Raw genomic sequence first — 23,302 nt, forward strand, 5'->3', positions numbered from 1 at the left:
GGGCAGTAGCCCCTGCCAGCTGGCTGTGTGACACCGGCTGCTCGCAGTGGGCATCCTGGGAGCAGGGCTTGCTCCAGGCTAGTGGAGGGACTTGCCCCTTGCCCCTCTCCTCTCCGCCACAGTGGGGTGTCAGTGAAGAGGTTCTGGCCCCCTCCACCGGTGGAGTGCCAGCCGCTCCCAGAGAGGAGGGCCCTGGGCAAACAGACTGCAGCTGTCTCCGGGGGCCCAGGCAGGCTGCCGGGCCCTTCACCGTGTCAGCCAAGGGGTGAGGCGGGGAAGGGTCGGTGTGCCGGGGTGAGGGGCAGGACTGAAATCAGACAGGTGTGACTGCGGGGTAGCGGTGGGGAGCCCCAAGGACAGGAGCCGGGGAAATGTCTGTCCCGAGGAAGGGCCTCTGGTGGCCACAGGGGAAGGGTGTGGAGGCCTGTGACTGTGGCGACCCGCACCAGGGCTGGGCCAGCTGAGTGCAAGTAGCAGTGACCCAGATGGCTGGACTGTTCTGACGGTTGGAGCTGCAGACGCCTGAGCCAGGTGACTGTCACCTCACTGTCTTTACCTTTGCCCTCTCCCAAGGACTGAGGAGGTGGGTTCCCAGATTCCTTCTCAAGCAAGGCCCCAAACTCGAGCCTTCTCCTTCTAGGGGTTGAAATGTGTGTGCGTGTGTCCCCCGATTCCTGTCCCCTTAGCATCCGTGGATGTGATCTTACTCGGAAATGGGGTCACTGCAGATATAATTAGCTAAGATGAGGGCGGGCCGTAATCCAGTACCACTGATGTCCTTGTAAAAAGGGGACATTTGGACACAGACATGGGCCCAGCCCATGTTCTGGAGGCCGCAGGGAACGGGGCTGGGGGCAGACTGTGCCTCCGCTTGGCTCCCACTGGCCTCCCGCCTCGGCTGCTGAAGGGTGGGAGTCATAGGCTACAGCCCCCACCCTCAGGCTGTGATGGCAGGCCTGGGCCCTAACACCAGGAAACCCTCCTCTTCCTCCCCTGGACCCTCACCTAACGTCCCCATCACCTCAGTTCCCAAGCCAGAGGCCACCCTTGTCCCTTCCCCCCTTGGTCAGACCTGCCAGTGCCAAGGTCCTGGGGGCAGGTGGGGCCCCGTTGGCAGGCAGCAGACAGAGGTGAAGGCCAGAAGTGCTGAGAGCAAGGACAAACGGAGGCTGCCACAATAGTGACAGGAAGAGGTGACAGGGAAGAAAGCAGAGCTGGCCCCAGGCCGACTGAAACAATCCAGCAGGAAGGAAGCCGGGGTGGGGCGTGGGTGGAGAACTCCGGGGGCTGGAGGGCCGAGCGGCAAGGCAGGCCACTGAGGCAGGGCCACTGCAGGGCAGGACGGCGCCGCCGCCCCCTCTTCCCAAAACACGCGGGTTCCACGTTCCTCCAAAAAGTTGTTTTTGTCTTTAAATAATGTGAAAATGCCACGCGAAGGTTTGAACCAGAGGCCCACTCCAGGGGCCAGGCGGGGGAAAGGGGTGGCATGAGATGGGTGCAGGGTAAGGGAGTTGAGTCCAGGTCCCCAAGGAGGTCTGAGCCCCGCTGTGTGGGGCCAGGGCCACGGGTGGGCGAGGAGGGGCCTCTGCTGTGCCAGGGGGGCGCCAGGCCCACAGGAGTTCGGTTCCATTCCAAGAACGGTGGCTCTCCAAGGGAGGGCTGGGCCTCTTGCCTCATTTGGCACCGAGGGGATCGGGGGCATCGGAGGAGCCATCCGGGGGGCTGGGGGGCGGGGGGCCGAGGCCTCCCGTTTGGCACATGGTGGGGGAGGGGGAGGGCCTGGCCTCGGCGGCCTCGGCGGCCTCCCCAGAGGCGGAGGCAGCGGCAGCTGCAGCGTCTGTGTTGGTGGCAGTGGCTCCGTCGTCCACAGAAGATTCTACCCTGAACCCCTCTTCTGGGGGCGCAAGGGGGTCGGGTCCTCGGGGAGTCAGTTCTCCACGGGGCCTGAGGATGCCAAGCGGGGGAGAGAGCAGAGGAGATGGGGTGAAGGACTGACCCCTGTCACCACCCACCCTTGTTCCGAGGAGCTGGCCGCCGTGCCCTCCAGCATCCCCTCCGGCCCCATGTATTTCACAGATCTGGAGAAGCCAGGCCAGAGACAGGGGAGGGCACCCACTTCTTCCTGCCCTCTCCTGGCGAGCCTGGGTCTTCAATTTCAATGGGCAGTGCAGCCCGCGTCCACTTCTCAAAGGGACACGTGAGCGTCCAGCAGACACCTATTAGTGGCTGCGACTGCCCGCAGCATCCATTATCTTTGTGGACCAAGCGGAGGGATCTGGTGTTTCACCGGTGTCCCAAGGGGCTCCTGAACCCTGGCCCTCCTCAGACATCACAGTACCCCAGCACCAAGTTCTGGCCCTGAGCCCACTCCCCCTCCAGGTCATCCCACACCGGCCCTCCCAGCTGCCCACCCTGGACCCAGATCAGGCTGGAGAGGGGGTCGGGTAGCAGGAATGGGCCGCCCCACCCTGAAAAGCCCGGGCTGTACTTTCTGCCTCCTCAGCTATAAGCTTCTGCCCGGCTCCGAGCACATCGTGCGTCCAGAGTCCTCCCGCCCGTGCAGCTAGCTGCCTGCTCGGGTAGGAGTTAGGTGAGCCCTGGCCCCTGCAAGGTGGGTACTGAGGACTGGCCATGTGGCGCCCAGGGAAACCTGGCAGGGGCTGGCTCCTCCGTGGGCCCTAGGATCCACCGCATGGGGTCCTAGCCAGGGTTGCACGGGTCCAGGTGCAGCTGACACACTGCAGGGCCCACGAGCCGGCCGGCCACTCAGCGGCTCCCACAGCATCGCAGCCATGTCCCAGGGAGCTCCCTGACCTGTCCCCCCTCTGTGGCCCGGCCAGTCCCCCTCTGTGGCCTGGCCCGTCCCCCCTCTGTGGCCTGGCCCGTCCCCCCTCTGGCCTGGCCCGTCCTCCCTCTGTGGCCTGGCCCGTCCTCCCTCTGTGGCTTGGCTCGCAACGCCTTTCCTGTCTGCCCCCCTGGCCAGTGAGTGGATGAGGCAGTCCGCCACCACGCAGGGGTGAGGGGAGAGGGAGCGCTGCCCCGTTGGTGGGGTGCGCAGTACCTGCGGGCCGGGCGTCGGGGGCCCGGGTGGGGGGCCCCGGCGTCTCCAGCGCAGGCGAGACGGAGAAGCGGGAGAAGCACAGGGGGGGCCCTGGAGGGGGCAGGAGGGGGAAATCCTCCGCCCACTCGAAACTGCCTCCTGCAGGGGTGGTGCGAGAGCAGAGTCCACGCGTGTGGGTGGACCTGCCCACGAGTAGCCCCGCCCACCAGAAGCCCCACAAGGCCCCGCCCCTTGTAGACCCGCCCACCGGAAGCCCCCTCGCAAGCCCAGCCCTCTCGTAGACCCGCCCACTGGACGGCCACATCCACCTGGCAGCCCACACGGCCCTGCCCCCTTGTAGACCCGCCCACTGGGCAGCTCCTCGCACGGCCCCGCCCTCTGGTGGCTCCGCTCACCGAATGGCCCCACCTACTGGCAGCCCCTCGTTTAGGCCCTGTCCTCTTGTATAGGTCCGCCCACCGGTCTGATTCTGCCTTCAAGCCCGGCTCTCAGGTGTAGGCCCGCCCACAGGCTCCACCCACCAGCACCGAAGCCCCGCCCCTCGTGTAGGGCCGCCCACCAGCCCCACCCTTCTCGTGTAGGCCCCGCCCCTCACCAAAGCCGCTGTCGTTGCTGGGAAACCCATCTCCGGGGGTGGCGGGGTGGGGAGGCGTCGGGGGCGCTGGAGGCGTGGACGGGTCCGTGTCCGCCTCGGGGGGGCCCTGGACGCTCAGTTCGTTGGTTGGCGTCTCCTGCGAAGGCAAAAGCGGCCGCGCGAGGGGTCGCACGCCACCGCACCCACCGCCACGCGCCTCCACAGGCCCCCGCTGGCGCCCAGGGCCTCCTGCTCCTACAGCCCGCCCAACCCCGTCCCACCCGGAGCTGGGGCCGCCTTTGTTCCAGAGCGTTCAGGCCCCACAGCTTGGCGGTCGCCGGGTGCCAGGCGCGTCGGCCCCAAAGCAGCACCCACGCTCCCTTCTTGCTGTTCCCATGGCCTTTGGTCACTCTCACCATCCTCCTCCATCCCAGCCATTCCTGACCTTGTCCACCCTCCTCCTAGGCTCCCCCAGCACTCTCCCCATGGCTAGCCCTGGGCGAGGCAGGCCTACCCGCCCTTCCCGAGCCAGCCCACCGCAGTGGACAAGCTCTGTCCTAACCCGGCTTAGGATCAGTCCCCCACCCAGACACGCCCTAATCCTCTTAACGCTTGGCCTTTCCCAGCTCCTTCCTGATTGCCAGGTAAGGACGCTCCCCCTCCTTTCCAGATCCTTCCTTTTCCAGGCTCCCCCTTTCCCATAACGAGCCAGTCAATCCAGTTCCACATACCTGCTCCAGGCTCCGCCCACCCTCGACCCCGCCTCCAACCAACCACAGTCCCTTCCACCATGGGTGTGGCTCGTCAGACCACGCCCTGAACCCTGACCACGCCCACCATAGACGCTGCCCCTCTGGGCGTGGCCCACTCCCATCTGTGGATGTGACTCCACTTAGGCCCCGCCCCACAACCCCTTCAGCTTTGCCCACTGTTCAGCTCCGCCCCATCCGTGGGTGTGGCCCTATTAAACCATACCCAAAGCCCCTCCAGCCACGCCCACTACAGACCCGCCCCTGGGTGTGGCCTCAGCCAACCAACCAACACCCTTCATCCATGGGTGAGGCTCCAGTTAGGCCACGCCCGCCACAGACCCGTCCCCGTCTGGGCGTGACCCCAGCAGGCCCCGCCCCGTCCAGTTCCCCACCTGGTCGAAGAGGTAGACGGTCACGTCCCCGTGGAAGGAGACCATCTTGCGCTTCCTCTCCAGCTCGCTGTCCTCGGGCTCGTCGGCCGCGCGCGGCGACTTGAGCAGCCCCCGCAGCGGGCGGGCCGCGTCCGCGTCGGCGCTGCTCACCACGACGGGCACCGGGGCTGCCCGCGCCCTCCCGGGGCCCCGCGGCCCCGCCGCCTCGTCCTCGTCCTCGTCCTCCTCGTCCTCCCCGTCCTCCTCCGCCGGCCCCGACGACCCCGCCCCGCCGGCTTCCCCGCCAGCTGCCCCGGCGTCCGCGCCCTCCCACGGGGGCCGCCGTGGGCCCGGCCCCGGGAACGGCGTGAGCGTGAGGGGCGGCAGGGCCAGCGAGAGCCGCGACAGCTTGGCTGCGAGGGGAGAGACGCGGGGAGGGACACTGAGGCCTGTCCGCAAGGACCCGGGGCTCGGGAGGAATGCCTGGGCAGCACGATGCTAGCCAGGGCCTCTCCTAGCCTCCCCGGGCCTTCCCGGAGCCTCCCTGGGCCTCTTGGAGCCTCCCGGGCCTCCCCGGGCCTCTCGGAGCCTCCCGGGCCTCCCCGGGCCTCTCCGGGCCTCCCCGAGCCTCTCTGGGCCTCTCCGGGCCTCCCGGCCAACGGAACCCACCCTGGCCTCTGCGAAAGACTTCAGCACCTCCCCATCCCACTGCAGGAGGAAACCTGGCCACCCTCCCACCTTGCTCACTGTTGGGGTGACCCAGAGCACTGGGTCACTTTACGCCCCTCACTGGCTGTCACAGGAGCCCTCCCCTTGGGTTGCCCTTGCCCCGTGTCTGCTGACCTGGGGTCCCCAGGGGTGACCCCTTTAGAAACCCGGCAGGGAAATTGTGGGTTGTGGGGGAGGGATGCAGAAGCAAGCCATTCCCGGCCCCCGGTTCCCCTGAGCCATTCACTTCCAGCATCTGGCTGCCAGCTGGCCACACGCTGCCCACCACAGCCCCCCACCCCAATGGCCCCTGTCCCTGAGCCACTAGCACAAAGAACTGGGGAGTTCCTATTCCGAACAGGAGCTGTGCTACAGCCTCGGGCACCGCCTCCGCAAACCCCACTGTTCCTCCATGTCCAACCCTGGAAGGGGCCTCTACCTTCCCTGCTGGGGTCTTTACCCAGCTGTCTTTCCAAAGACAGCCTGACTGTGCTGCCTGCCAGCTCACCAGTGCTGGGCAGGTGCCTCCTACCTCCTTGCTAGGCTAAAAGAAACACTCATCTAGCTATGACTGTTGGGCAGTCAGTGCTGTCCCTTGCTGTGTTGGCAGATGGGTAAACTGAGGCATGCCACAGCAAGGACATGAGCCACCACAGCTGGCCAGCCCACCCTTGGCACCCCGGGGTAGCCCCTCTCACCTTTGATTTGCTCGCTGTTCCCCTGTGGGGGTCCCAGGTCCAGGAATAGCCGTGGCATCTCGGGGCCCTTCCTCTCGGGCTTGGGGGGGTCCCCGTCTCCGCTGGGTGCCGTGTCTCCTCCGGCCTTGCTGTCTGGGAGCCCGGGCTCGGCCTCGGATGCCGGCTCCGACCTGGCCCTCGGCGGCACTGGCTCCGGCCTCCTCGGCTGTGCCTCCGGGGGCAGTGGCGGTGGCGGCGGCGGCCTCGTGCTGTCTGCCCACGCGGCCTTTGCGTCCACGCCGCTTTCTAGGCCGCCGCCGAGGGCCGTCCCCGTGCCCACTGGGGCTCGGCCCCCACTCCCGGGGTCCAGCCTCCCAGCCCCGGGGGCTCTCAGCGCCCCCCCAGTCTCGAGGGCTCTCCTCTCTGTCCCGGGACCCGGCGTCCCGCTCCTGGGGACTGGGCCAAGGGGGCCATGGCCCGTCTGCGACCCGCTCTGGGGTGAGTCCGCCGTGCTGGCTGTGGGGGCTGTCTCCAGCCCGGCCTCTGGGACTGGCTCCCCATTCTCGGGCATCTCCCCCCAGGGCCCGGGGGCTCTCCGTGGCCCAGTCTCCACAGGCTTCTCCATGCTCCTGAGCAGCCTCGGGGCCCCATTCTCCACCAGCGTCTCCTCCCTCCTTGGGGGTGTCAGCTCCCCATTCTGCAGCGCTGTCTCTTCTCTCTCGGGGGACCCCAGAGGCCCGTTCTCCGCCAGCGTCTCCTCCCTCCTTGGGGGTGTCAGCTCCCCATTCTGCAGCGCTGTCTCTTCTCTCTCGGGGGACCCCAGAGGCCCGTTCTCTGCTGCCTTCTCCTCTGCCCTGGGGGCTCTCTGGGCCCCGGTCTCCAGCACCGTCTCCCCGTTCACAGAGTGGGGCAGGCTTGGGGCTGGCTTCCCGCTGCCCGGGGCTGGCAGGTCCCGGGGCAGGCCGGGGACTCTCTCTCTGTTCCCGAGGCCTCTCCCCGCCTTCCGGGGTCCTGTCTCCCGGGGTGTCGCCCCCTTGTCCCCTAGGAGGTTCCTTGTCACGTCCTCCCTCAGGGACATGAGCAACTGCTCTGTGCTCACTTGAACCACGAAGTTCGGCTTCTCCCGGGTCCCTGGGTGCGGGAGGGGACCCGGGTCTGGGGGTGGCCGGGGCGCTCCTGGGTCGGGTGGCTCGGGGGGAGCCCGTGGCCGAGGGACCCCTTCTTCCTCGGCCGCACCCCCACCCGGGAAGGCTCCCTCGGGGGAAAAAGGGGTCTCGGTCTCGTAGCCGCTGTCCCCCGGCTTGGGGCCCGGAGACGAAAGGCCTGAGCCGGGACTGGCCACGGCCGACGAGGGGTCGGGGGACGCGGCCGAGTCCACGGGTGCCCGGGGGGGAGGCGGCGGCGGGGGGGGGGGGAGCGGGAGGTGGCCCCCGCCCGGGGTACTGGGGCGCCGCCGCCCCCATAAGGGGGTCCAGAAACTCGGGGGGGGCCGAGGCGGGGGGGACCAAGGGGAGGTCGGCTAGGGAACCCCGTTCTGCCCGTAAGGACGAGTCGTCCTCGGGGGGGTGGGGACAGCCAAGGGCGGGGTGCCCCCCCCAGCCAGCCACAGCGTCGCCTCGCTCCAGGGGCAGGCAGGAGCAGGCTCCCTCGCGGCTGCACAAGGGGCAGGGCAGGGCCCCCCGGCGGCTGGGCCCCCTTCCAAGGCTGCTGCTGTCCTGGCCCGGGGAGCTGCCTTCCTCCTCCTCCTCTTCCTCCTCCTCCTCCTCGGCCCAGGGGGCGGTGCCCCGCTCCCCCAGCACCTCGGCGGGGTCTCCTGCCAGCGTCTCCCCGGCGCCTCGACCCTCGGGGTCCCAGCCGCTCAGCAGAAAGCTGCCCGAGGCGGAGGACTGGGCCGGGAAGGGCCGAGGCGCCGGGAAGAGCGGGGAGGCCCAGGTCTCGGACACGAGCTGGGGGACCTCGGAAGGGGCCTGAGGGGCCGGGGGAGCGGGCACGCCTGGGTCCAGGGGGTCCCAGTCGTTGGGGAAGAGGGGCTCGGGCGGGGAGCCGTGCTCCTCCAGGCGGATATAGTACTCGCTGCTCACGGAGGGGCTGCGAGCGCTGATGACGGGCAGCACACTGGGCGTGGACATTGCCTCGTAGAAGGGGTTGGAGGGGTTGGCATGGGGGGCTGGGGGTGCAGACGCAGGCTGCCAGGGCGGTGCCCCACCGCCCCGGCCTGCCCCCCGCCGGGCCTTCTCCCACAGGCACTCGAGGTTCAGGCCGCGGCTGCTCTCGGTCACGGTGAGCACATCATCTGGGTCAGCGCCCGGGAAGCCATCCAGAAGAGGAAAGGGGGACGACAGGGTCCCAGGGCGTGGCGCGCTGTGGGACGGCGGCCAGGGCCAGGGGAAGGGGCCGTCTCGGGGTGGGGGTGGCGGCGGGGGGGGCCGGGGGGGCCGCTCCGAGAGCAGGTAGGTGAGCTGCAGCTGCAGGTCGGAGGCCGAGGGGCGCTGGGCAGGTGGCCTCCAGCAGGACTGCAGGATGTCATACCTGCCAGGAACAGGCAAGAGTCTCAGAGGAGAGAGGAGATGCGGGGACGCAGGCCTCCCCCTGGGTGGCATGCGGATGGTCTGGGATGCCAGCTGGGCCTGGCCCTCACCAGTAGTCAGCGTAGGGCAGCTTGAGCCTCGGCCGGGCCAGCTTCACGTGCTGCTGGCGCACCACGAAGGCCAGGACCTCCTCGTCAGACAGGTGGCGGTAGGGCTGGGCCCCAAACTCAAACAGCTCCCACAGCGTCACCCCCAGAGACCTGCGGGGCGATCGGCACAGCAGGCAGCACAGAGGAGTCAGGCTTGCGTCCCAGCCCCTTCTGGGCTTTGGCAGCCCTCATCACACACTGCCCGCGTCGGCTCACCAGATGTTGCTTTCACGGCTCTGGTCCACCACCATGAAGGTGCCGTGCAGCTCCCCGAGGAGCTCGGGCGCTGCCCAGCGCAGCGGGATCCACAGGCGCTCTGGGGTCAGGTAATAGTCCTCCTACGGGACAAGCCAGTGGGGTCAGGTGGCTGCAGCCACCCCTGCAGCCCCCCGGCCCACAGCAGGGCAGCTCCCACCTTGTAGTTGCTGTGGGCCAGCCCGTAGTCTCCAATGCGCACGGTGAGGTCGGAGGTCAGCAGGCAGTTGCGCAGGGCCAGGTCGCTGGGGACGGGGGCACAGGTGAACACATGCGGGGCCAGCCCCAGCCCGGCCCCGCGGCCTTGCACCTGCTGCCCCAGCCTGCTCGGGCGCCACCTCCCTTCTTCCGGCTCTTCTTGTCCTCTCTAGGCGCCTCCTCCTCCTCCTTCTGGACTCTTCCTCCATCTGCTGTATCCCCTCTCCCTTCTTCGCCTCACCCATTCTCCTTCTCTCTGTCCTCCCCTCTTCCAGGTCAGCCCTCCCGGCCCACCTGTGCACGTAGTTGTGCGAGTGCAGGTGCGCCAGCCCACGCGCGATCTCCAGGCCCATCCTCTGCAGTGTCCGCAGGTCCCGAGGGGGCAGCTCCGGGGACAGGCCCTCGGGCGGCCGCTGAGCCCGCAGGTAACGCTTCAGGTCCCCCTGGGAGAGAGGAGGAGGAGGTGGATCAGACTGAAGCTAGCATAGCGCAGGCGGGCATGCCGCTTGGCCTCAGTGTTCCCTGGGACTGGACAGGTGGTGGCCACGGAAGGCAGGGGGCGCGCCCAGCCCCCGCCCGCCGCCCCTGCTCACCAGCTGGCAGAACTCCATGATGAGCAGGAAAGGTAGCGTCTCCACACACAGGCCCAGGCACTGGAGGACATTGGGGTGCTGCAGGCTCCTGGGGGGCAGCAGGAGGGCTGTATCAGGGGTCCATGCCCGCCCGCCCGGGTCTCCCTCTCCTCACCCCCCACTGCCCTGGATCAGGCACCCCCTCACCCGTCGGCACTTCCTGGCTTTCATTCCTGCCTCTCGTCCTGGTTCAAACCAGCCCCTGCCCTCTCCGACTCCAGCCTGCCCCCTCACTTGGAGTTTCCTTGCTGGCTCACTGTCCCCCCATGGCCCCAAAAGAACCTTCTGGCGTGCCCTCTTCACCATCACACTGGGTGAGAGCTGGGGCTGAGTCCTGCCTGCAGCTTCTGCAGGGTCATTGCTGCTGAGTCCTCTCACTCCGTGCCTGCCTCAGTTTCCCTCACTGGTCAGTGGCGGGTATTCCTCACCCAGCTGTGGGATGAGTCCGGGAAGGGCAGAGGAGCCGCTGGCCCAGCGAGTGACTGCTCTCCCAGCACCCTAACCACACTCCTGCTCTTCAGGTAGCTCATTTCCATGCTCCTGCACCTGCTGTTCCCGCTGCCTGGGACCTGCTTCCCACAAGGCTTTGCAGGGCCAGTCCCCCTGGGTCCACCCAGCCTCTCCAGTGGCACAAAGTGACCCCCAGCTCTGTCACACACGCTGCCTGACACCGTCTTGGCACTCTTGTCCTGTCTTTTGTTTCTCAGTGTTTGTTCCTAAGGGTGGACGTTTGGCCTGGAGATTAAAACTAAACTGCTTGAGACACCCATGTCCCATAGCGGGTGTGGGGTGGGGTGTACACACCCAGCTTTGGCCCTGACCCCAGCAGGCAGCAAGCGAGTGAGTCAGTCCCTGGCACCCAGTGGGAGCCCCGGATGCCTCGCCGTTGCCAGCCGCTGCAGGCCCCTGGGGAGTGGATCTGCAGGGCAAGGTGTGCACTCTGCCTCTCAAAGATGGTATTTCTCCATGTATGTCGTGACCTCCGCAAGGTGGAGTGACTTTTTTCCAAAACAGTGGTGTGTGTGACCTGGCTTCTAGGAAGGAAGGGCACCCCGCGCCAGCAATTCTCTCTGCTGCCCTCTGCCCGAGGGTACCCGGGCACAGCAGGCAAAGAGACTGGGGTTCCACCAGCAGGAAGATGGGTGGAGAATTCAGACCCACACTGTGAGCCTGCCGTGCCAGGTATGGCCACCAGGTGGCGCACACCCAGGCGCGAGGCTGACACCTGATACCTGTCCACCTATCCACTGCCCACCTGTCCGCCTGACAACTCTCCACATACCCACCTGATACTTGACCTCTGTGCACTGTCCACCTATTCCCCTAATACCTGTATGGCTGTGCTTCCGAGATGAACTTGCGCTGCTCCAGCGGCCCGGCACTGGCCCGGAGCTCCTTCACCACCACCTGGGCTGGGGTGTAGTCGGAGAAGATCTCTCCCAGGATCACCTGGCCAAGGGGCACACGGAGTCAGCGAGTGCCCTGGCCGGGTCCCCATCGCCCTTGGCGCCCAGCTCCTCCACTCCCCCGCCACGACCCGCACTTGCTCCCTCCACAGCCCTTGTCCCGCACCAGACATGGAATGACAGACTCACAGGCCCAGAGTCCGATGGACGCGGGGACGGATGGAAGGATGGATAGACGGACGGAGGCGCGGACAGCCAGGTGGAGGCGAGGCGGAGTGGTCAATGGAGTGAGGAGGGAGGCGCTGACCGACAGATGTGGGGGGGTGGATGGGGGAGGTGACCAGGTATGAGGTGGCCTGGGGGCGTGGGGAGGGGCAGATTGACACAGTGGGGCTGTGAGGATGCCCCCCAACCCTGACGCCACTCACCTTCCCAAACCAGCCGCTGCCGATCTCCTGCAGGTAGCTGAGGTGCTGGCGGCTGAGGCCCAGGGGGGTGGTCATGTCTGGGTTGGCAGGGAGAGGGAGGCCCCTGAGCCTGTCCCCCAAGGGCCACCAACCCCACCCCCAACTCAGCGGCTTCTCACTGGCTGCCTCCAGACTTCCCGGCAGTCCCAGCCTCCTCGCTGGCTGCCCACAGGAGCTCAGCACCCAGTCAGTCCCGCCCCTGGGTGTCCCAGGATCCTATGACACCACGCCAGCCTCCCATTGGCTGCCTGGAAGGCCGAGCTTTGGGCAATGGCCTCCTACGGAGATGCTGTGGGTCCATTTCCCTCTTGGCCACTACCAGGGGTTCCCACCTCTGCCATCGGCCAGGACTATCCCTGCCCGCTCCCCAATCCCGTGGCAGCCTCCTCCGGGACCCTGGGCGGGGTGCAGGACCCTACCTGAGTGTGACGGCTGCGGGGCAGGCATCGGCAGGGAGACCTCAGCCAACGGGAGGATGTAGACATCAGGCAGGGACTGTGAGGAGGAGGTCTCCTCGGCGGGGGGAGTGTACTCCCCGGAGCAGTCCTCCCCTTCAGGGTTCTCAAACTCCTGCGGGGTGGGGGAACCGGCAGGGGCATGGGGTGGAGCAGTGCATGGCTGAGGGCACAGCGGGCCCTGCCCTAGCCCAGCCCAGACACCATCCCCTATCTGCATTCCAAGTGGCGGGCCAGAGGGTGCCCCCACCCCCACCCTGCATCGCCTCCTCCTGGGCTGGGGGAAAGGCCTGGTCGGCGACTTCCTCCTCACACGCTGAACCCCCAGGACACCTCACCTTGAAACCCACATCCCCTCGTTTGCAGCACAGACAGGTGAGGAGGAGGAAGATGAAGGCCAGCAGGCCTGAGCACGAAATGAGGACCACAGCGTAGGGAGGAGCCAGAGGGGCCCGGCCCATGGCGAATCCATCTGTGGGCACAGGCTGGGTTGGAGTCCGGAGTTCAAGCCCCGGGCCCCTGCACTCTGTGCCCCTCCCATCCTGGACGGCCGTGGACTACAACGCCCATGATGCCCTGCGACCAGGAGCCGCTTGGCAGAGGAGCCCGGTGGCCCACGGTATTGTGGGAGTCGTAGTCTGGGGCCTTCCTAGCTGGTTGGGTTGGGGGTGGGGCCTCTCCTCTGGCCCCAAAGTGGGACCACCTTACACCACCCCCTTTCCCCAGGATGGGAAGGATTCTGGTGCGGCCTGAGGGATGCAGGAGTGACAGTGAGGCCTGGAGCTCTCCGAATTTAAAATAGGCTCCCACGGACGGCCTCCTTACTCCTCTTCGCGGAAGAGGACGGCCCCCCGGCTGCAGGCTGGCAGATCCTGGCCCATGCTGGAAGCCCCCAGGTAGGGGGCTGGCACCTGTCTCGCACACGGCGTGCACACGGGTCCGCCCCGAGGCCGCAGCAGCCTCCCGTGCCGTGCCCCCAATTCCGCCCGCAGCCTTGTCTAGCCCGGCTGCTGCGCACCCTGCACAGCACCCGCGTGCACGCGAACGCAGGGAGGCCCAAGGACCCCTCCCCAGGCGGCCGCCCGCAGGCCCAGCCGGCGCAGGCTGCGTGCGGCAAGCGCGCACAGGTGCCCGGGGGCCGCAGGGGACGCCTGCGGGCGGCCAGGCTGGGAGAGGTGTGGGGGTGCTGCGAGCCGGACGCGGCCCTGCAGACTCACCGGGGTGGGCCGGGGACGCCAGGCAGCCGGAGGCGGAGACGGCCGCGAAGAGGATGAGGGCGCTGGGCGCAGGCATCTTGTCCAGGATGGCCAGGAGGTGGAGGTGGTGGCGGCTGGGGAGGAGGGGGGGGCGGGCCCTCAGCCCCCAGCCATGGGGACCCGCGCGACCCTGGCCTCCCCCCGGCCCAAGAAGGGGGGCAGGAGACGCAGGACTCGGGGAGGGAGGGGCTGCTTACTGGCTCAGGTACCCCCCTCCCCCTCGGCGAAGGGACAGACAGATAAGGGATGGAGAGGCCGACGGAGGAGAGGAGCTGGGAGCCGGGGTGGCTGGGGTGGGGGGGAGAGGGTAGGGGGAGCGAGGATGAGGGCCCCGCCCCCGAGGGCAGCCAGGATTGGGGGAGCAGGGAGCCTGTCAGAGGCAGGTGGGAGGAGGGAGGATGGAGCGTTGTCATGGTAACTGGCTCCGGGTAGCTCTGTCTGCCAGGAGGGAGGGGAGAGGAGGGGGAGGGACAGACGGGGACCAGCAGACCCCTCGGTGGCGGTGGCCTGGGGCGCCTGCAGGGCCCACATTCCCCGTGGAGGACTGCTGTGGCAGGCCACTGCCCCGGACATGTCTGCTATATGCTAGGCCGCATCTGCCAGGCACACACAGCCCACACGCAGCTGACACGCACTGCACATCACATACAAAGGTGGCCAGCCATCAGCAGCCGGGGACACGTACACGTCACAAAGACGCTGGGAGGGCCGCCCCGGAACACACACACACACACACACACACACACACAGGCCCCGGCACAGATGCACCCGGCCACGCAAGAAACATCAATGTCACAAAGACCGCCACATGCCACAAAGATCCACGCAGCCAACAGACAGGGACAGGACTCACATGCATTCACACACAGAGAGAGACAAGCGTGTCCTAGACGTGGCCAACACACACAACGCACACATGAATATGCGGCCAGGTCTGAGCCGGGGACACGGGCGCACAGGGACACCCACATGCCAGGTAGCTACACCAGCCACCTGCAGACACACACACAGCAGGCAGTTGCACATCCCCACACAAGGTCACCAAGACACCCCAAGGGGTGCACCCCCACTCTGCCCCGCGTACACAGACAGGGGCGCGCACGGGAGATCCAGACACACGGCGCGCGCACGGAGACACACACGCACAGCACACAGCAGCACGTGCCCCGTACAAAAGATACAGAATCATGCTTTATGACATTGATTTATTCCCGGGAGTATGGACGCCACGCTGAGCCGGGCGTTGTTGTCGTCTTCCTTGCCTTGTCGGCCTCCCGACCAGCCCTCTGGGACAGGTGCCGCCATCGCCCCCCCAGGGCACAGATGGGGAAACTGAGGCACAGCAAGGTGCATCCCGCGTCCCCGCGTCCCCGCGCCCCAAGACACAAGGAGCCCGGCCTGGAGGCCGATGCGTTAGCGACACAGCGCACGAGGACACACACACACGCACACACGCGCGCACACACATCACGTGCCGGGCCGTGTCCCACGGGGGTCCCACTCCAGCCCACGGCACCCCGAACTGCACACACAGCCGGAAGCGCGGGCTCCCGCCCTCGGCGCCGACGTCTCCATCCTGGTCCCCGCCCCGAGCACCTGCGCACCTGGGCGAGGCTCCCGGCGGAGGCGGCGACCTGGACACCGCCCCCCGGCCCCGGCCCCGGCCCCGGCCCCGGCGCGGCTCACCCGGCGCCCCAACCTCCGGCAGGGACCCGAGACTTGGCACCGAAACGCGCGCGGCCCTGGCGGCGCACCCCGGACGGCGGGTTCACAAACCCCGCAGCGCACAACCCACCTCGAGGTGGGGGGCGGGAAAGGGGTGCTTCTGGGAGTGTGGGGCGGACGGGGTGCCTCTCGGGAGGTGGAGGGGGCTACGGTAGTCGCAATAGAGAAACTGAGGCAGGCTCCTTGCGGGGAACACGGGGTGTTGGGCCCTAGCTGCAAGGCGGAGGAACTGGGGCTGCAGAGGTGGGGGTGCGGGTCAGGAAATTTGCCAGTCGCTGCCCCCACCCCGTGCTTGAAGGGCAAGGAGCCCAGCAGGAGCTGAGGCTGCCGGGGCATGTAGTCCCAGCGCTGAGGCTCGTGGGAAATGCAGTCCTGGTTCAGCTAGTTTGGGTACCCTGGTTATGTATGTGGGAATGGGGGTTGGAAGAGAGAGCTGGGGTGTAGCAGAGCGGCCGGACGCGGGTAGCCAGGACCGGAGAGTCCACTGCCTGGATCTTTGGAGACTGATGCGGGACGAACAGAGGTTTAGGGAACGTCCTGGTGGGCTTGTGGATCCCTGCTGTGTTTGCTCACTTGTTGAACACCTGCTGTGGGACTCATCAGGCCCCTGGCTGGACGTGAAGGTGCTCCTGGGAGCTGCAGCGGGAAGTAACTGCCTCCTAGGATTTGGGCGCTGCTGGGGCTCCACAGAGGCAGGAGGTGAGCCTGTCTGGGGAGAAACTGGTCTTTCAGAATTTTCCAGCCATTCGTGGAGTGTGACCCCTACTCCCGAGTAACACACAAGTTTGGGTTTGATTGTTTTGAGTGAACCAGGACATGCCCGGGTGTGTGCTGGCTGCAACAGGCACATCACCCCTTATCCCACCAGGTGGGTTTGGAATTTGAGAAGACAATAACTTGTGTGGGCTGGGGTAGCAGGGCTGTCCTTGGGCACGGTCTCACTGTGGTCAGAAGACTCCAAGAGCCTGCAGAACATTCGAGAAGCCGTCCAAGACCTTACAGGAAAGTCACCCTGTAGTTACCACCCGCCCGCCCCCTGGCTCGGCCCCCAGTCCGTCTGCCCTGTGTGACCTCCCTGGTGTCTGCTCACCCGAGGCAAACATTTGCACCTTACCCGTGCAGTCCTGTGTTCACATGACTTAAATTTTTCTTTCATTTTATTTGAAATACAGAGAGGGGTCTTCCATGCACCAACGCACTCCTCCCACGGCCAGGGCTGTACTGTCTGTCACGCATGACGGGCCTGCTGACCTTGGGGAATTGTCGAGGACCCAGCAAAGTCCCAGAGTGTGTCCCTGGGCCATGTCCCCTCCTGGGTGGCCCTGCATGCTTCATGCAGACCTGTGTTACAGGGCCTGCTAATTTCCTTCTGCAGGGGTTGGCTAATTCAAGACTGTGTGTCCTATGTAGGTGACGTGTTACCTCCAAGCAGCTGATACAACTTTTTTTTTTTTTTTTTTTTTTTACTTATTTGGATCAAATGCAGAGCAGGAGCTGGCGCTGTGGTGTGGTAGGCTAAGCTTCTGCCTTGGGACCCTGCACCTGCGTGGGAGACCTGGAAGAAGCTTCTGGCTCCTGGCTCCTGATCGGCTCAGCTCTGGCCATTGCAGCCATTTGGAGAGTGACCCAGTAGATAAAACATCTCTTTCTTTCTGTAGCTCTTTCAAATAAATACAATTATTTGAAGACAATCCTATTTCAGCTTTTACTGTGGCCTGTAGTGGTTTTTTCTTTTAATTGACCAGATGACACACATGTGCCAACAACCATTCTCACTACGATTATTATTAGTCTAAAAGCTGGTCATGCCTGTGTTCCGTCTGCTGGTATCCACCGCACTGGAAAGTCACACTGACCAGTTTTTATTTATTTATTTTAAGATTTATTTATTTTTATTGGAAAGTCAGATCTATAGAGAGGAGGAGAGACAGAGAGGAAGATCTTCCAACCGATGATTCACTCCCCAAGTGACCCCAACGGCCAGAGCTGGTCTGATCTGAAGCCAGGAGCCAGGAACTTCCTCCATGTCTCCCACGCGGGTGCAGGGTCCCAAGACTTTGGGCCGTTCTCAACTGCTTTCCTAGGCTACAAGTAGGGAGCTAGATGGGAAGTGGGGTTGCTGGGATTAGAACCGGCGCCCATATGGGATCCCGGTGTGTTCAAGGTGAGGACTTTAGCAGTTAGCCCATGGCACCTGGCCCACACTGACCAATGTTTAAATAATCTGTTTACTGATGCCTTGGAGACATGACCCACTGCTAATGCCTGAAGCTTCCACGAGGTTGCCCGTCAGCCTATCCTAATAAAAAACCCGGTGATTTTTATTTCTGTCTCTTCTCTCTGTAAATGTGCCTTTCCAATAAAAATTAAAACATAATAAAGTAGGGGAAAATATTTTCAGGAATTAAAGCACGGTATGACAAGGTGACTCAGCAGTTTGCTCCTGGATGTTGGTCCATGAGAAATTCAACGCGCACTCAACGCGTGGAAGTGGGTGCTCGCCCGACCCCACCAGCAGCTGGAAAGATCCGGAAATGTCTGCTACCCCCGGGTGGCATGTGCGTGTGCCACAAAAATAGGGGATGTCTTTTATGGCCTTTATGACCCCTGCACCGGCGTGGATGGACTGTGAGAACACAGGCAGGGTGAGAGGCTGGCAGGCCACCATGGAGTGGGTGCGTCTGTGGGAGCAGGGGGACGGAGAGGCCGGGCCGAGGCGGGTGAGGGAGGCCCTCGGGGTGCCGGGAGGCTGCTTGGAGCAGCGCCGTGAGGGAGGCAGGCCTGGGATGGGTTTTGAGGGATGACTGGGTCTTGGTGGTGATTCGGGCACAGAAGCTGAGGGAAGACACCAGGGGAGTGTCCAGCACCTGGGACACAGTCTCTGCCTGGAGCCCCTCCTCGCCGTGGGCCCCTGCCCCCAGTTCACTCTCTGAGCCCCCCTTGCTGGGTGTGGTCCTGCCCCCGCTTCCAAGTCCTGCTGGCCTCCCAGCACCCCTGCTCCTGCTTCTCTCCGCTTCCTCAGTGAAGCCCGCCCTGGTTGCCTTCTGCTCTCAAGTGTCCCTGCCTGGCACCAGCTGCCTAGCAGGTGGCTGTACTCTGTGGAAGGAGGAAGGGCAGGAGTAGGGAGCATGGCTGTGAGGAGGCCACAGTTCTCTGAAGCCAGGGTGGCCCTTGTGCCTGCCAGCAGCGGTGAGGCTGAAGCTGGGGGTGGCAGCGGGGCGAGCAAGTGCATTTTAGGCACAGGGCAAATAAGGACATTCTGAACACAGGGCCCGGGGGCGTGGCACAGGGCGTGGGTTAGGAAACCTGTGGGCCCCTGCTGGTGCTTGGTGGCTGGGGCTCAGGTGCGGTTCTGGCAGCATCTTCCTTTCCCACACCCCCACCTCTGAGCTGTCAGCTGACTCCACTTCTAAAATATCCCCGGAATCTGGGCACCCCTGGGTACCTGTAGCCTCGGCTGGAGCTCGGCTCCCCCGACTCCACCATTGACCTGTTCAGACCTCAGTCAGCACACATCCCTGCTCTGTGTGCCGCCCTCCCCACCCCGCAGGTCCCTGCCCCTTCGGCTGTTGTCCTACTACCCACTGGCCTCCCTGCTCCGTATATCCAAGGAAGCAAGGGCCCCAAGGCCTTTGCGCTGCCCAGTGTCGGCCTGGATCTCCATCTGCTCGGCACGTCTGTTCTCACTAGGCCTATGCCCACGGGCTGCCTCCCTAGGCCATCTGAGAGGCACCTCTACCGTTGTCTGCTCTTGACCTTACCCCAATGGGCTTCCTTCGTTTCTCTGAGCTCCTCTTGCCCGTACCAAGCCATCTCCCTTCGAAGGACCGGAGGGCAGACTCTCACCCTGGGAGGGGTCTCTTCCTGTCTGGGCTTCTTGCCCCATCACCTCAGGTCTCTCTAGAGCTTCATGTCCTAAATTCACAAAAGTTTAAAAAAACTTTGTGGATTAAGGCCTGGTGCGATGGCTCAGCAGGCCAATCCTTCTTCCTTTGCAAGCACTGAGATTCCATATGGGCACTGGTTGCTGACCTGGTTGCTCCACTTTCTATCCAGTTCTCTGCTTGTGGTCTCAGGCTGGCACAAAGCCTTGGGACCCTGCACCCACGTGGGAAACCTGGACAAGGCTGCTGGCTCCTGGCTTCAGATTGGCTCATCTGTGGTTGTTGTGGCCACTTGGGGAGTGAACCAGTGGATGGAGTGGTTTTTATGCCCAGGTTAGGAATTCCAGCTGAGGGACTTCCATTGATAAGTCCACGGCCTGTGTGTGTAGGTAGGGGACCCGCACCAAAGTGGTTTGGAGGGGAGAACAAGAGTGAGAGAAGTCGGTCTGATAGAATTTGTGGGGCAAAGTGTGCTCCCCGCTGTGGAACTGCAATCTCTGCTGGCTCTCCCAAGACTGCGGATGGGGTCAGGCCTTGCTGGGGATTAAGGGGCCACCCCAAATGGGTTAGTGTTCCCCCTAGTGAGAACCAGAGTAGGACTGAGGGCAGCAAGCGTGGCTGTACATGGCTACAGACTGCACCATGCGGGTGTGCACCAGGACGGTGGAGCGACAGATTGGGCTTAATGCCAGCTCCCACTGGTACTCCAGAGAGCCAGTTTGTGTGTAGAACAGGCCAGACTAGGTTTTGACTCCTGCTGAACTACGTGAACCGGACCAGGAAGCACTGGGCGACAACAGCCCACACCGAGAACCAGAATGGCTGTGGCCAGTTGAGCAAGGCCACTGTTCTCGCCAGGACAGGAGGTGGACAAAGTCAGCCCGGGCCAACGACCCACTGGTGTGCGTGAGAACTGCCACTGGGAGGAGACTCGATGGAGGATCCGGGAAACCTCACTGGGACGCAGCCCCTGCAGGTGAGCACACGAAGCAAGGAGCAGCCCAGACCATGCCAGGTTACAGTACCCGCTGGTATACGTGTGGGTCAGTCTGGGGACAGACCAGTCTGGACCAGCACATAACACTCATTGGCAGATCTGAGAACCAGGGCAGGGGACACGAGAAGCCAGACCAGGCTGCAACACCAACCAGTTCCTATTAGGACCAGGACAGCAATCAGGCTGGCCTGGGATAGGCTGGAGCACCCACCAACAAGAGCTGGAACAGGGGGCACACTAGACTAGGCCAGGTGGCGCAATAAGACTGTGGATGCTGAGGTGAGGCTAGTCAGACCAGCCTGGGCGCAGCGGGGCCCGGGTATGTCAATCCCAGGGATGGGGGATCTGACAGGGGTTGGGTAGATTGGCTCAGGTCCGGGGGCCCACATGTGTGGTAAGCGATGGGTTCCTGAGCCCCGGGGATGGGGGAACCGGTGGGGTATGGATTGCTTGGTCCAGATCCTGGGGCCCACCTTCTAGGTGGGTGCCTGGCTCGGGAGCCCCAGGGGTGGGGGATTCAGGAGGGCTCAGGTCACCTGGCCTGGGGCCTACCTGTGAGGTGGGTGTGGAGTTTGTGAACCGCAGGGGTGGGGGATCCGGTGGGGCTTGGGTCTCATGTCCCGGGCCCTGGGACCCACCTGCTAGGTGGATATTGGGTTCGTGAGCCCCAGGGGGCAGGTATTCAGTGATGCTTGGGACACCTGGCCTGGGTCGTTGGACTCGCCTGCAAGAACATGTCCTACTTAGTGAAAAAGGTGGGGCAGTGGACACAGGCCCTGTTGTACAAGGAGAATATGGCCGCACATTTGGTGCTGTAGCAGGACTACCCCAAACAACCGGTGACAGCAAAAAATCTCGCTAAATGGAGCCAATGGACATTGGGAGGGTGACATCATCCTCGGATCGTTGAAATTGACGGAATTCCAGAACTGTCCGAACCACTTGGACAGAACCCTTGGAATGTGTACACATTGAGAGTCTGGGTCGATATGAGGTGGCGGTTCCTCCTCCCTGGGTACTGGGATGTGTGGACAGTCATGAGTGGTTTCCCCCTTTGTCTCTCCCCTTCCCCAAGAAACAAGAAGAAATAGCAAATTTGGAAGCAATGACTTCACCCAATTTTCCCTAAACCTCGATTCTTCTCACCCTGATTAACCATGTAATAGTGACAGCCCCGCTCCCTCCAGAGCCAGTGACGTGGGGCGGTGCAGGGCAGGAGGCCTCACACGTCACTAACTGTGAACCCTGACCCACCAGGAGACCACACCCAGATGTGACCCCTGTGGGGTCCTGGAGGATGGGACACAGGTCCCACGGGGTTAGCATGCAGCGGGATCAGCCAGCCCCATCCCTGGGTCCCTGCTGCTCTGACTGCTGTCCGATGCAGGACAGCCCTGGGGCATCCCGGGGCTCTGCTCCCCAGGCCGGGCTGTCCATCCGCCTTGTCCTCCCCAAGTGGCCGCAACAGCTCAGGGCAAAGCCAGGACCTCCATCCAGGTCTCCTACGTGGGTGGCAGGCTCCTAAGCACTTGGGCCATCTTCTGCTACTTTCCCAGGCACATTAGTAGGGCGCTGAATTGGAAGTGGGGCAGCTGGACCACAAACTGGTGCTCTGGTATGGAAGAGCAGTACCTCGGGTGGCAGCTTAACGAGCCACACCACAGCGCCAGCGCCCACTCCTACCCTGTGAGGGTGACAGACACATGTGGCCAGGCCTCCGCCAACCAGTCTACCTGGCCTGCACTGACATGCAGCTGTCCTGTAGCTTGGGTCCTCAAGCCAAGCCTGGAAGGGGCAGTCCTGTGTGGGTGGGGAGGCGGTCCAGGAGCCCTGTGGGTACCAGATCTGTGGGTACGCTATTGAGCCGGGCCCTGTTATTATTTTAAAAAGAGGCAGGGCCAGGCCCAGCACTGTAGCCTAGTGGCTAAAGTCCTCGCCTTGAACGTGCTAGGATCCCATATGGACGCCGGTTCTAATCCCGGCATCCCTGCTTCCCATCCAGCTCCCTGCTTGTGGCCTGAGAAAGTAGTTGAGGATGGCCCAAAGCCTTGGGACCCTGCACCCACGTGGGAGACCTAGAGGAAGTTCCTGGCTTCTGGCTTCGGATCGGCGCAGCTCTGGCTGTGGCGCTCACTTGGGGAGTGAATCACTGAATGGAAAATCTTCTTCTCTGTCTCTCCTCCTCTCTATATATCTGACTTTCCAATAAAAATAAATAAATCTTTTAAAAAAAAAAAGAGGCAGGGCCAAGCCAGGGTCCAGGAGAAGCATCAAGGTCTCCCAGGTGAGGCAGGGACCGTAACACCTGAGCTTTCATCTGCTGCCTCCCGGGGCTCATGAGCAGGGAGCGGGAACCCAAGGAGAGTGGGAAGCAGCGCCCAGACACTGTGATAGGACAGGGACTTGGGTGTGGGGCCTGGGAGCTGGCACTGTGTGTGTGGAGGGACATGGATGTGGGGACTTTGACCAGGCGCTGTGGTGAGGGAAGGACCCAGGTGTGGGGCCTGTGTCTTTTGGGGGGATATGGGTGTGGGGACCAGGACCGCGTAGTATGGGAAGGACCTATACATCCTGAGTGGCACCCATGCTGCTGAGCCACACGTCTGCCCGCCCCCTTCCTGTGGTTTGCCCAGCAGCGTGCTGTGGTCTGGCAGGCCCCCAGTTTTCAGGGCTGTTTACCTGCTCACGGGCATCTGGGCTGGCCCAGCGTCTGGCTTTAGCAAACCTGGCTGCCCGGCTTGGCTGTCATTCTCTTGTACAAACACCTGGGAGCCCGGTGGTGGCAGCGGTGGGGCTGGGGAAGATGCTAACAAAACCATTCCACCTTGCTTTGCTCCCTGCCTGGTCACTCCACCTCCCGGCCACCACGCGGCTTCCTGACCGCCAGCTGCTGCCGCGGACAGCAGGGGGTGAGCCCGCAGCACCGTGGCTCCTGCTGCGGTTCAGTGAGTTCAAGAGAGGCACGTGTTCACTGCGTCCTCTTCCAGGCAGGAGAAGTCACACACTCTGCTCGGCACTTGCGCTTCTGGCTCAGGAACTGAGCAGCAGCGGGAGCACCTGGCCCTGGGAGAGTCCCTGAGGGAGTCCCTCGCCCTTGTTTCCTGCACACGGAAGGTGCGGTCTACACTGGGTTTTCTCAGCCTCACAGTGTCAGGAGCCAGGTGACTCGTGCTGGCAGTGGTCGTGGCCGCGAGGGAGGCTGGGCAC

General features: G+C 64.2%; 1 protein-coding gene across 1 annotated transcript; it reads right to left on the reverse strand.

Moving 5' to 3' along the window:
* Window positions 1-1,794: 1,794 nt before the first annotated feature.
* On the reverse strand, window positions 1,795-14,299 carry LMTK3 (lemur tyrosine kinase 3). Its single transcript, XM_058674992.1, is given in 17 exon segments — window positions 1,795-1,944; window positions 3,062-3,199; window positions 3,657-3,792; window positions 4,780-5,171; window positions 6,165-7,554; window positions 7,556-8,672; window positions 8,782-8,931; window positions 9,037-9,158; window positions 9,236-9,320; window positions 9,568-9,716; window positions 9,867-9,954; window positions 11,236-11,354; window positions 11,740-11,816; window positions 12,198-12,348; window positions 12,572-12,705; window positions 13,451-13,563; window positions 13,980-14,299. Coding segments are annotated over 17 exon segments (4,461 nt in total). The 5' UTR covers window positions 14,063-14,299; the 3' UTR covers window positions 1,795-1,927.
* Between the last annotated feature and the right edge of the window lie 9,003 nt (window positions 14,300-23,302).

The sequence above is a fragment of the Ochotona princeps genome, chromosome 16 (assembly GCF_030435755.1).
Source record: "Ochotona princeps isolate mOchPri1 chromosome 16, mOchPri1.hap1, whole genome shotgun sequence".
In the NCBI taxonomy this organism is placed as follows: Eukaryota; Metazoa; Chordata; class Mammalia; order Lagomorpha; family Ochotonidae; genus Ochotona; species Ochotona princeps.